General features: G+C 44.5%; 1 protein-coding gene across 2 annotated transcripts; it reads left to right on the top strand.

Annotated features, from left to right (window-relative positions):
• The first annotated feature begins 2,875 nt into the window (after positions 1-2,875).
• sall2 (spalt-like transcription factor 2) lies at positions 2,876-13,567 on the top strand. 2 transcript variants are annotated; one of them, XM_069164355.1, is made up of 4 exons: positions 2,876-3,397; positions 5,054-5,200; positions 6,979-10,853; positions 11,233-13,567. In XM_069164355.1, exons 2-4 carry the CDS (start codon positions 5,125-5,127, stop codon positions 11,530-11,532), a joined length of 4,251 nt encoding a protein of 1,416 aa, XP_069020456.1. In that variant the 5' UTR covers positions 2,876-3,397; positions 5,054-5,124; the 3' UTR covers positions 11,533-13,567. The 2 variants fall into 2 exon arrangements, with proteins under 2 accessions (XP_069020456.1, XP_069020457.1); XM_069164356.1 differs by having other exon boundaries at positions 5,037-5,200.
• The last annotated feature ends 296 nt before the right edge of the window (positions 13,568-13,863 follow it).

Below are 13,863 nucleotides of genomic sequence, written 5' to 3'. Positions count from 1 at the left end.
AAAGAAGGTCCATCAGATCAGGAGCAACCAGGTGGGTTTTCTTTGACATTCACTGGGTTGTGCACCATGAATTTGTCCTCCAGGGTCAGACTGTCAACACCCAGCTCTACTGTGATGTATTGAGGCGTCTGAGGGAAAATGTGTGAAATGGTGTATGTCATGATTTCTGCAGAGAGGTATTACGTGGTTGACCAAGGTGGTACCACAAAAAAAAAAAAAAAAAAAAACGCAAAGCTATCCATCCTCATCCCACATCGCATTCTGATACTTTCACTGGCCTATTGGCCACTTGCTTAGGTTTTCTTCATCCAAATTCTTGTGGTTACTCCATCCCAAGAGTAGGGCCATTAAAGATTAAATGAAAAACAGGAAGGAGATTTTTTTTTTTGGGGGGGGGGGGTTCTGAGTATGGTGTTGAGGACGCACACCGTCTCGTTCTTCCCCTTCAGTCTGAGGAACCTTTTTCCTCTCTAAAAGGTGACAATTCCTCAAGTGCAGAGGACTCTGTAAGGGATTTGTGTGGTGTTTCAATCTACTGATAGGCTCTTTAATCTATATTTTCATTTGGAGGGACACAGCGGAAGCTTTTCCTTGCTTAAAAATAACCCTCTAATGAAGCTCAAAGAGTTTCAAGACGCACTAACAGAAACTTCCCAGGCAGAGACGGCTTTATAATTAATTGAATAAGTACTTTAACGGGGACTGCAACTGAAAGGGAGTCCTTCATCATGCCACTTGTTTTGTAGCTTCCAGTGCCTCATCTGTTTCTCACATGTTAGGCTTAATTGCTTTGAATTTCTAAATTACATCACAAACCATAGGTGTCAATTCTTCTGTTGTGATCTCACTAATTAGGAAAAATGAAGTCAGGTGAAGAATGCTCCAGAGAGAGCTGACATTAGCTAAAATCTGGAACAGGTTTTCTAGTCAGAAGACCTTCAACCGTGAATACTCTTACTCAGCTAACTCAGTAAGCATTCGTAGTGGCATAAGTCTGGTCAAACTCAAGCAACTAAAAATGTAGAGATCAGAGCAGTGGTTCTTAATGTCAGACGGTCGCCCACATCTGAGTCCGGTTCTGTCCGAGACTATCAATCGGTGCTGGCTTTGCTTTACAAGACCTTTATCTAGACTATTAGACCTTTTGTAGTCAGTATTAGGAGGAGGGCATTTGTCTGTACAGAACAAGAACAAACTAAACAGGGTTGTTAAGAAAACTGGGGATCCAATGTGCAGGACCACTTACATGAGAGACCAGTACACATAGACTTGAGCTCTTAAGATCACAGCAGATCCACTGAACTCTCTATGGTCCGAATACACACTCCTATGTTCAGGGCGAAGGTACAGCATGCCCACAATTACTTGTTCGTTTCATGCAGCTGCTTATCGGATGGTTGGAATTGGCACTCTCTTGCACTTTATGTACTTTATCAGTTTACCAAATGCTGTTTTTATTATGCTGTTTTATGATGCTTTTTATCTTATGGTATTACATTTTTGTCAGATTATGTGCTGTCATGGGGTTGTTGTTGTTGTTGATGCTCTTGTGCAAAACAAATTCCAAAACAAAGGTTTTCATTCATTCCTGTTGTAAGGGAGTTTTTCCTTCTCACTGTTGCTCATGTGGGAATTGTTGAAATGTTGGCTTCTTGTCTGTACTATAGGTCGTGACCTTATAATGTAAAGTGCCCTGACATGATTTATGGTGTGATTTAATAATATATATATATATATATAAATAAAAACCTGAAATTGAATTACAGCTGGTCGAGTTTCCCAGGGACACTAACACCTTAAGGGCCAACCCTAATGCATGGCAGCTGACTCGTAAAGTAAAGTAAAGCAGATGTCTATAAGCATAAATTAATATTTTTGAACATTATCTGTCAATTGTGACAAAAATGTCTTTGCTTATTATTTGTTATTTTTTTTCCTGATTTTGTCCTGGTTTTTTTCTGCATTTTTTTTTTCCTGTTCTTTACTGATTATTTTCAAACACATGCACAACGTGCCCTGCTGGTTAATATTATCAACACAGTTATCGTGTAAAATTAGTAAATATGTGGCATTAAAGCTCATTGACATACCACTGACTTTTGTCTTTGAGAGACACCTAGTGGCTTTATTGTGGTAGGATGTAAACTACTGCACCTGTCAGCCACAGCCTATCAGGAGACATTAATATAAGACAACAATCAATGCCATGGTAATAAAAAAAAATGGTATCAAGTTGGGAAATTGCCAAACCAAGTAGATTCAATAAGCACATGGTCAGTTCAGCCACATTTGAGAGGTGTACTGAACACAAAATAACAACACAGAAGTTTTTCCACGACTAAGGAGAATTCATGAATAATATGTGCTTTAAGGGTCTTTGAAGAAAGATAGATTAGGCTGTAACCATTCAGAGAGGAACCTAAATCCATTAGATGTTTTTGATAATAAACTCCACATGTTAAGAGGAATTCTAGTTTCCTTTAATTCTGTATATTTGATATTATCTCCAAATGACCAAGTTATGATGCACTAGGCCTTAATCCTGCTCACTGTTGTTTATTTAATCATTCATAAAAACTTAAATCCAGTGCATTGTGGGTCAGAGTGTATAGGAGCCATTGCATACGGGGATAAGTAATGATCTAACCTTTAAAATTCTGCTATCACTGAGATTTCTTTTTTATTTACATTTTTGAATTTTCATGACTGCAATGGGACCACCACATTTGCAAATCTTAAATGAGCCTGGTTCAATGTGTGCGTGTGTGTTCCCGGGCCTGTAGTCCTATGTGACATGCACACTGAGAGCCAACGTGGAGGTAACCGTGGTCAACTGTTTCCCACAGGACCGTCTGGCGGCGAGGGCCATTAATTATAAGAGACAGGGAGACAGACAGCTAGCCGGCTAAGAAGGCAGGCAGGCAGGCAGGCAGACAGACAGACAGACAGACAGTCAGTCAGTCAGTCAGTTAGTTAGTCAGTACCGCAGCGAGAGCGCAGACAGGCCGGACAGGAGCAGGCCCCGACACATACAAAGAGAGGAGGAAGAGCACCACGCACGGCCGAGAAAAGCCATCCTCCCTCCCCCCCTGTAGCGGGCACACAGCTCTCTGCACCGCCCGCGTCTGCTCCCGCCGCCGGACAATGAGTAAATCCATTCAGGCATAACAGCCCTTTTGTCATAAGAGAAAGAAACGCGATTTGCGACGGAGATAAATAATTGAAAAAAAATGCGGCTGTCCGACTGCGCATCCCTGGGAGTGAATAGGGAAATGCTGCGCCAGTGTCCCGGCTGAGAGACGGAGCCGATCTTCCCCAACATAAGCTCCTGAGCTTCTCACCCTCCCCTCTTGTCATTACACAATATCGCTGCCAAAAAATCATCGTTTCCAACATGGTAAGTTGTTTTTGTGTCTTATTTAAAAGAGGGTTGTGTCGGCGACGAGCGGCCTGTGGGGGAAATGCACATCCGGGACTGTCTTTGTCGGAGAAGTCATAATATTTTATGAATCATAACTTGTTATGATGTGGGAGCGCGCGTGGCGTGCAACAGGTCGCCGTACAGTAGCGGGGACGCGCATCTCACCGCCGGGTTTTTGCGCTGGTTTCTAAACATTGAGGTTTTTGAGATATAAACCGTCCGACCATCGTATAGACGCGATCTAACTGACAAGATGGCACGAAAAATACGAATGCCTTGTTGGCACGACAGAGTTCGCCTTAAAAAGCGGCGATATACTCTGTTTTTGACTGTTTGGTAACTATCAGAGTTATCACTTCTTCTCGCAGACAAAATATGATCGATTACGCAATGACGCGCAGGTTTACAGCCGAATGATTTCCGTTTTAATCCCTTTATTTTTCGGAAATCACTGACTGGTTTAAATGTGTCCTCATAGGCCTAAAACTGAAATATATAAGTCCGGTGGTAAACTGCAGGTTATTAATGAAACTGATAGGTGCCACTGTTCCAACAACAAAGGCGACCTATTTCAATAATTCAGACTCAAATAATTACCCGATTTTATTTCTGATCTGTATTCAATCATTCAGACTGCATTTTATTATTCTGTCCCAGCCCCAGAGAGACGGTGGGGGGGTGGAGGGCTGACAGCCAGGCCCCGGGTGAAAAATTATTTTTCTCCTCACTCTGGCTGTGTGTCTTTCTTTCACTACCTAACTCCACGTGGTAAGCAGTCGGGATGAGGGTGAAAAGGGAGCATTGTGCCTGCAGTCAGTGGCCTTATGTGTTGGAGAGGCTCTGAGAGGGTGATGTTCACTCAGCTGTGCTCCCTCAACGCCATTGTTGCAAATTCCACCTCATTTCAGCCGCTCTGTTTACCGAGCTGCAAACAGGAGCCTGTTTTTGGAGGCAGCGGGAGCGACATGAAATCCCGCTCACGTACGGCGCACACCTTCAATCGGCTTGAAAATGTGTGTGTGTGTGTGTGTGTGTGTGTGTGAGACACACAACAGGTTTGATTTAATATCAAGAAACAATATTTTTTTTGTGTGTGTTGGCTTTTCTCCTACTTGTGCGCCCACCTTCACTCTGTTACGCACAAAAAGCTTTGGTAAGGTTTCAGATTTACTCGTATCAATTATCGGGAGCCTCGGCAGGGGCCACAATGTGATGAACTTGGGCGTCAATGTATGAGGATTTACTAAAGAGAGGCAGTGGACTCTTGGCTCAAAAGACAGGGTGTTCACTCGCCATTTGAATGCAAAGTAGTGGATGAACAAGTGAGTGTGTGTGTGTGTGTGTGTGTGTGTGTGTGTGTGTGTGTGTGTGTGTGTACACAGAAGAGAAGGAGGGCCAACGGTGAGTTTTAAGAAAAGGGAGACTTGTTGAGAGAAACTGTCACACATGCCTCTTTGGCTCTTCAGTCCTGTTTTTTTTTCTCTTTCTTCTCTGCACCACAATGCCACCAACGTGGACCTGCTTTAATAAGTCTAACCCACCCGGATCATGCAGTGTCACATTTTTTTGAAATGATACTTTAGTTTTTTGTTTTTTTTTCATATATTTGATTTAGATACCTACTTTTTTCAGCGTGCAGGGAGACAGAGTAAAAGTTGTGTGTTGGCCAATGCGCCCCTGCGTCGGTCCCATCCTGCAGAAGCATGTCCCGTCGGAAACAGAAACGACCCCAGCAGCTTATGAGCCTGACCCTCGGTGCCTCTCGGATACTTGAGCATGGTGAGACATAGACCTGTATCAAAACAATGCTGGTTATTCAGTAGGACGAGATTCACGTTGGATGCTAAGTTCAGACCTCAAAGGAGTCACTTTTCCTTATAGTATGCAGAGTTTGTGCCTGTTAATATGTGCAAGTATATTATTATTTGTATTATTATATCATATGATGTAACAAATGACTTAATTGCCCAATCTCCTTTGGGAAATGGCAGTTTTAAAACAGTTTTTTATGTTTTTAATCTTGCTAAGATGTACCCATTTAATCATTTTAAACTTCATTTAAAATTTGTATTGAGAGTTTAACAATTGCTGTGCATGTTATACTTGTTTTCTAAGAGAAGGCTTGTTGGACTTACTAGAGTACCATCTTTAATTCATTCTGTGTGCTGAGCTGCTTTCTTTGCCCCATAAAAACCCAAGTATCTTCACCCCACCCCCACCCCCACCCTCATACTGCCAGGTTCAAAGACACGGACCACCCAGAACTCAGAGATATACAGTAAATCCACACAGAAATATCTGTGAAAAAGAATACACAGTGAAGTTAAAATGTGTTACAGGAAAAGGTTTTGGGTTCGGAGTAAAGAGATGAGCCTGAGAAGATAAAGGAAAAAGGAAACTTTGTGAGGGACTTTATAAGGTGTTCTAACCGCAATAGCATTAGACCCCATTGTCCCCTTTCAGCTTTGTTGCAAGCCAGTGAAGCATGAACATACCCATGAAGAAGTGTGTATGTGACAGTTTGTGTGTGTGTGTGTGTGTGCGTGCGCGTGCGCACAGCTGTGTGTCTGTCCACTCCAGTTACAGGAATAGGGGCCACATTGTGTCATATAATTGTAGCTTTCAAGCAAACAGAAGTAAGATTTGTGTGTGTTTGCGTGTGCATGAACATACAATATGTTCGCTTCTTTTGTGTGTATTGACCGGTATGCTGTGTGTGTGTGTGTCTTCACATCTGTCCCTCTCTGCTTTCCTGTGCTAAGTTTGCTTGGCGATGGTCTGTGAGTCATCATGTCTATCTACTGGCCTGTTTGTTTTCTTTGCACGACACCTCTTTTTCTCTGCCTGCCCCTAAACCGTATCAGGAATGCAACCCCAGTGTGTTTAAGGTCAGGTCTGCCAGCCAATCAGGCACCCAGCAAAGTGTCCAGTACCCAACCAGTACCTAACCTCTCAGCACCCCGTCGAGCTACTGGGGGTAAAGGCTCCTCAGGAGATGAAAGAAAGACGCACTGAATGGAGGAAGAAAGAGGAAGGGATGAAGAGTGTCTTAGGATGTGGCTTCCTTTTTTATTGGGGGAGGGAGGGTGTGAGGTAAAGCCCATTGTCTTGGGTGTGTTGCCCTGGAAACAATGTAGGCTCCTCTACGGGTGTATTCCTGCAGACCAGTTAAATCTGTGTGCGAGTGTGTAACCGTGTGTAAGCGTGTGTGCCTGCATGCATTATGTGTGTTTGGTGTATGGAGGCAGCAGTAAAGAGGCTGCACTTGATGAGGATAGACAGGACAAAGAGAGGGAGACTTTAAAAAAAAAAAAAAAAGCAGAGGTGGATGATAAGGTGGGGGACATTAAACCCAGAGGTTAAAAGTCACCTCCTGTAGACAATTGAAATCTCTCATTTCCTCGGCATCAAATCACCACCTTTTACTTCTCCCTACTGTCTTTAGTTCGTGATTGTTGAATGCCATAGAACATGTCTTATAAACAAAGATCATAACCATGTATGTGTCATTTTGATGATGAAATTAAATCTAGATTTTTCTCTTTCAACTTCCCCAGATGACATCTTGGCAGTAACGTCACACTCCTCTCCATTTATCGTGGATTCTCCTTTGTGCTCTCCATCTTCTTCTCCTCAAAGCTCCCAGCTGCCCCGTGCTCACTGTTCATCTTTCAAGGGCTCTCCGACTCCCTCTCTACCCACTGAGCGTTCACCGCTACCTTGTTCACCGAGCCAGCCCATCCAGAAGTCATTCAAGGACCTACAACTGTCCCTTTCTCCTGACGTCCCTTACTCTTCTCTGTCCTCCCAAACACAACATCCATCTGCTCTTCAGCTGTCTGGTTGCAACTCCACATCGTTTGCAAGTGCCCACATTCACCCTTCCCGGAGCGCAAACATGGCCTCTCCCAAGTTGGGGTTGTCAGCCACCACCACCACCTCTTCTTCCTCATCATCGTCCTCTGCCTCCCTATGTCCTCCACCACACCCTGGAAGCCCCAGTCGTGTGCCTGAGGGCCCCCCAAGTCCTGTTACTCCCACACCAAGTCCAGGAGTCACATCTGCCTCAGCGGCACCGTCTAGGACCCAGTTGAGCATTGCCCTGATCCTGGAGGAGCTTCGAGTGCTGCAGCAAAGGCAGATCCACCAGATGCAGATAACAGAGGAGATATGTAGGCAGGTTCTACGCCTCGGTGGAGCCTCCTATAGCATAGACACACCCTCCCAGAATCTCCTTCCTCCTTTGCCTCAGCTGTGCCTGGAAGGCAGCAAAAGGGCCTCCAGCCCAATAACCCAACCAGCTGTATCTCAGCCTTCCACTTCTGTGGCTCCTCTCCTGGCATGTTTCTCCTCCCTGCTACCCTCTCAGGCAGCCAACAAACCGACACAGTCATGCAGTTCCTTGTCTCAAATTCTGCAGCCTCACAAGGTGCAGATGGAAGGGATGGGAGGGACTGCAGGAGCTCATGGTTATGTGAGGGGGAGTTCGCAATCCTCAGCTCCCTCCACTTCATCCTCCTCTGCCATGTCCATGGCTTCCTCCAACTATCCACTTGCCCTATCTTTAGCTCTGCCCAACCGCTATCTTCATGAGAAATCTCCAAATACCACTTCCGTGAGTGGGCACAGTGGCCTGTCCTTCCTAAGCTCATCCCTCCCTACATCCGTATCTGTTGTCCCAAACTCGCAACATGCTCTACAAACTGTGTCAAGGGGAGGAGACTCTTCCTCTGCATCCAGCTCCATCACTACTGGCCGTCTCCAGCATGCCTGTCGCTTTTGTGGGAAAATGTTCAGCAGTGATTCTGGCCTGCAGATACATCTCCGCTCGCACACAGGGGAGCGACCCTACCAGTGTCCAGTGTGCCTCAGCCGCTTCACCACACGCGGCAACCTAAAGGTGCACTTCCTACGCCACCGTGAACAAAACCCAGAGCTCTCACTGTCACTTCTACCACCATCTCTGTTTGGGGTAGCATTAGGGGCCACTGGAGGATCAGATATGGGACAGACCATGAGCACTGGTAGCAGCACTAGTGGCATGAATATAATACAGAAGAAACGAAAAATCAGGGCAGAGGATGAAATATGTGGAGATAATTTGGAGGTCAGTGGTACCAGTGCTGGGCTTTCTCTGGGGGCCTCTGGAGGATCTACCCCTTCTACCTTACCTCTGCCCCCGAGTGTAGATCTGGCTTTGATTTCCCACTCTCTCCTGCAGCTCAATAGGGCTGCAGCTGTGGCTGCTGCTGCCTCTATCACATCTGGATCATCTCACTCATCTTCCTCTTCATCCTCCACCTCTTCTCTGACTACCTCCCTCCTCTCAAACCCTTCCTTGTCTTCCTCTTCCACCATTTCGGGTTTATTCAAGGGTGCCAAGCAGCAGCACTTTGATGAAAACACTCCCCCTCATGCCCCAATGCTTTCCCCTGCAGCTTACTCCCAGCTAGCCCACCTGCCTAAGCTTCTTTTCCCATCTGTCTCTACTTCTTCCTCTACCCCAGCTGCACACTCATCCCTCTACAACCATCCAGCCTTGGGCTTGCTACGCACCCCACTACCCTCTACTCCAGGCTCCCACCAACTTGCTTCTTCCAGCCACTCTCAGCTGTCTTTCCCTTTTTCTTCCTTACCAAAAGTCCCAGGTCCACCCACCACCACTGGTCCATCCTCCATAGCTACCCATACTCCTACATCAGAAACTTCTAAGCTGCAGAGGCTAGTGGAGAAACTAGAGAAGGCCTCTCCCCACTCCTCTTCTCCATGGACCTCTTCCTCGAGTTCTGCTTCCATGCTGGAGATTTTATCCAGCAGTACCACTACCTCTTCAGCAAGTTCAGCCCACAGTCGTTTCACAAATGCCAACACGTCTACTACATATGTCATGGCATCTCCACCATCTTCAAGTCTTGTCTCCACTTCTGTTTCAAACTTCACCCGTGAGATGGTCGCTGCCCTTGGCATGAGTGCTAATGGAGCAAGTGCCATGGCGGCGGGCATGCTACCACCGCTAAACCTCACAGGTCCAACTGGTAACCTGACAACCAATCAATGTGGGGTGTGTCTACGGGTGCTGAGCTGTCCCAGAGCACTGCGGCTGCACCAGGCCACGCACCTTGGAGAACGTCCTTTTCCATGTAAGATATGTGGACGATCCTTCTCTACCAAAGGTAGCCTGCGGTCACATCTCGCCACCCACCATGCCCGACCACCCAATGCACGTGTCCAGAACTCTTGCCCACTGTGCCAGCGTAAGTTCACCAATGCTCTAGTGCTTCAGCACCACATTCGTATGCACCTTGGTGGACAATTGCCCCCAGATGGCTCAGAAGATTCTGCACATGAGATGCCAGCTGAATCTAATGCCAAACCCTTGTTACAATCCCAGTCCCAGTCCACCGATCCAAATGCTGCCTCTAGTAAAACGCCTCCTCTAGCTGGCAACTCGAAGAGCCCAGCTCCAAGCTCACAATTTCAAACTCCGACAGCTGACTTGGTCCCAGGGTCTGGCAGTACAAAATCAGCTGAGTTCCCTGAGAATCCCAGCAAGTCTGCATCCTCCAGCCCAGACCACATTCCCCCCTCTGACCTAAGCCCTGACCCCTTCATGAATCCCACCACACAAACTCCACCCCCAGGTAGTGCAGACCCACCTGTCCTTTGTGTCAGTGTCCCCTTGTCTGCCCCCCAGCTGACAGATCAAGCTTCTTCAGTTGGTGAAGACAACCAAGTTCAACAACCAGCCACTGTCAATGTCCATCTTCCTAAATCTACCCCTTCACCTCCTCCTTCCAATGTTACCAAAACCACTGTATCACCTACTGCTATGGTGGCTGACTGTGGAGAAAAAGAAGCATCTATCTCCTCTGATTCCTTCCTTGGGTCAAAATTAAATCTGGAGGACTTACAAAGCACACCTGCTCTTGGTTCTCCTTTTGATTTCACCTGCCCCAGCGCCACCTCTGATCCCATCCCAAGTCAAGATGTTTCTGATGTTAATGTAGCATCAACCTTGGAAGCAAACTCGGTCTCCCCAAGGCCTCAATCCCTAGAACCTGTGGAAGAAGACAAAGATCAGTCTTCTCCACCCGCAACACCAAAGCAAGACCAAGCAACTGTGCCTGAGGAGGACCCTGAAATGATGCCCACTTTGGAGGCTACAGACACTATAAGTGCTGAAGTAAAGGGTGGATCACAGAGAGCAGCCACATCTGTAAGGGAGACCCGTCAGAGCTTTAATTTTGGGTCATATAGGGAAGAGCAGGTGGAGGCCATTAAGATCGGCGGATTGGCTCCAAGTGAATCATTGGATGCTTCTGTTCCAATCAGCCTCGCTCCAACCCTCCCGTCGCCGCTGTCTCGTCCAGAAAAGAAGACCTATTGCTGTGCTGAGTGTGGAAAAGAGTATGCCAGTCGCAGTGGTTTGAAGGTTAGGAAAAAAAACCCAGTGTGGGATATAATTACTTTCCGACAGTGAGATAATAAATATGTAGGACGAGCAGGAGGCTGAAACAATCTTTTTCATCAACAGAACAGTAGCACATACTGTATCTTGGCAATAACAATTCAAGACTAATTGTTCAGTATCATGGGCATCTTTATCAAAGAACCTGAAGTGAACCATAGTGGGTTGAAGTATTAGTCAATGTGAATAAGGAAAAAAGCTGCATGCTCAGGTCAAAACTATTCATGGATTTTACTCTACAATGTATTATATAGGGAATGTTTACTTACTTTAGCCTGAAAGTATTATAAGTATGATCTGGACGAAGATCACTCATTAAACTCTTAATGCTTTTATTTTCCAGGGTCACATGAAGCACCATGGTGTGGTAGCTAAAACATCACGCCCACCAGCCCGGAGCAGTCGTTCCTCGACAGACCAGCTTCCTTCTTCTACGTCTATGACTTCCCTAAACATTCCAGCCACCAGGAGCTCAGCAGGCTTCTGGAACCAGTACCAAGCCTTCCTCAACACCAGTACTGAGTCAAGCGATGACCCAACGGCTGCAGGCCGAGGAGAAAACGAGTCGACAAAATCCCCTCTTCGATCAATGGATCCAAGAGCCTCAGAGGAAGCTGGGGAGGAGTCTAGTGAAGGGTCATAACCTCCAGTCAGGTCAGCATGATTGGCTGGAAAATGTTCTGGTGTTTTCAATCTTTGTTTACCTTTCGGTGAAACTGTAATTACATTTGCATAGTATTGCTTCCTTAACACATTTCAGGTAGCCTGTCAGTTTGATAGTCCGAGTAATATGTTTGTATGTGAAAGTTGTGAGTCAATCAGCTTGGTCCTGTTGTGTTAAAAAAAAGAAAAAAAAAGAAACCGCTATTGTACAAATAAAGATAAAAAGATATTCAAGAAGTAACAAAAGGAGTCCAGATATTGCTGGGTTGTTAGAAAGTTACACAACCTTTGTTTGGCTTAAGTTATTAACAGATTGAAGCACATCCTAACAAAAAATTATATATTTGGAGGAAAGATTATCCCTGTTGTTTCAATGTTTCATACCAGACCTGGGTCAAATAATTCATAGTGTTTGTTTGAACTTACCATCAGGCCCAGATGGGTGAGGATTACCAGATTTGAACAAATCGGATACTGTCATCTTCTTAATGAGTCAGTGGAAAGTAAACGAAAATAACTAGTTTAAATAATTTCATGTCATTTTGTATACATTTTGGTGCTGTTGTGCCATGTACCAAATCTTATCCAACTGGCACCAAAGGAGATTCAGGCTAACCAAAAGAAAGGATTTTGGCAAATGCTACAACCTAAGTCTGCTTCATCACCAGAAGATTCTTCCCACTGGTATAAATGGGGAAATTAGGTAAGCGAAACTAAATTAATCTTTTATAAGAGCAAACAAGGCCAACAATATGAATGTGTTACTGTCGGGGATGTTAAGTCTTTTATCCCCATCTTGTGGTTCTGAAAACTACCCGCTCATGTCATTGTGGTTTACTTTTCATGATACCGTCCTGTCAGATCAGAAGCACACCTGCAATGTTTGTGAGCCCAGTGAGGACATGATCTTTTGTGTGACCTTTGCCCCTCAGCTTTGTGAATATTATGATTGTTGTTTGGTCCCAATGTAATATCTGTAACACCTTTTCAGTTACTAAAGTTACTAAAACTTTAAGTTTCTATATATATACCAGAAGTCTATGTATGTTTGTTGTAAACTGTACTTTCAATATCTCCATATTAAAAAAAAAAATCAATTTGGAAAAAACAGTTGCTCACTGTTGTTTAAGAGAAATGTACACAACAAAGAATGTTGTGACTGCTTATTTTTCATAAACATAGGATGTATGCATGTTGGTGGGCATTTGTGTGTCTGGTTATATCTTTCATGATCCCTCGCATGCAGATGTTATTATCTTTGCTCCCTGCCAAGACAATCAGAGCTCCTCTGTCTTGTGTCATGTCAACCAAGAGGATGAGGGCAGTGGAGGGAGCCAGCTGTCTTTTAACAGCAGTTTGTACACACATAAGGTCGATTACAGGAAACATGTGTATCGAGTCTTCAAAATTAAACAGTTACTTTGCATGTTTGTGTACTTACACATTTGTCAGTGTGTGCTGGTGACACAGCTGCTACCAAGCACTGTAAAAGCCACACTATGTTATGTGAAATCTTTAGACACCATGACCACAATCTAAAAGGTATTGCAACATACATGATGAACACGCTTAGCCAGTTGACTTGAGTGCGCATGTGGTAGTCAACAGTTATAGTCTGACATCAACCCAACACTTTCTTTACAAAGGTAGAGAACCACATAATTGCGAAGAGAAAAGCATCAAAGACAAAATAATAGCAAGTATAGCATCGATGTTTAAGGCTGAAGTTCCTGTTTAAATGTATGTTTGTGAGCATTAGAGGGCGCAATTCCCCCTTTTTAAACAGTTACATATACTATACTCTGGTGCATGTTTGAGCGTTTTTGTGGATTATAAAAGAATCGGTATGACTGATTCTAAATAAAAAAGAAAATGATCTGTTAAGAGTAAAAGACATTGAGGAGCCAGCAATGAACTGATAATAACTTCATGTATTAAAAACTTGAACAGTGAATGAAAATTATGGTTTAGCATATTGGACTGTTGTTTTGGGTTTGAGACAAAGATTCAGTGTAAAAGCTGTTTTTGACTTAATGACGTAATGAAAAGTGATTACATTTTATGTATAATTGTGTTCATTGGAGCAAATGTCTGCACTGATTAAACACCCAAAAATGAACATATCTTTAAAATATTTTATAGAAACTTCAATTATTAGTCATCTGCGTAATTTGTTGACAGATTTGTTTTCCGGCACAATGTTTGTGGTCGTGGTTCTGTAAATAATAGCAGTATCATGCATTTTGGGCAGCATTAAAGCATTTAATCACTGCCTAAGGAAGAGCCAACCGTGCCAAGTATAATGGGTCAC

Source organism: Embiotoca jacksoni, unplaced genomic scaffold (genome assembly GCF_022577435.1).
Source record: "Embiotoca jacksoni isolate LCO1_2020_lvr unplaced genomic scaffold, fEmbJac1.0.p SCAF_31, whole genome shotgun sequence".
Taxonomy (NCBI): Eukaryota; Metazoa; Chordata; class Actinopteri; family Embiotocidae; genus Embiotoca; species Embiotoca jacksoni.
The sequence above is the reverse complement of the archived record's forward strand: the minus strand, read 5'-3'. Positions and strand labels throughout refer to the sequence as shown.

Coding starts and splice junctions, on each gene's coding strand:
- sall2 (XM_069164355.1), top strand. CDS start 5,125: ATGTCCCGTCGGAAACAGAAACGACCCCAGCAGCTTATGAGCCTGACC. Junction 5,201..6,978: donor CTCTCGGATACTTGAGCATG/GTGAGACATAGA, acceptor CAACTTCCCCAG/ATGACATCTTGGCAGTAACG. Junction 10,854..11,232: donor CCAGTCGCAGTGGTTTGAAG/GTTAGGAAAAAA, acceptor TTTATTTTCCAG/GGTCACATGAAGCACCATGG.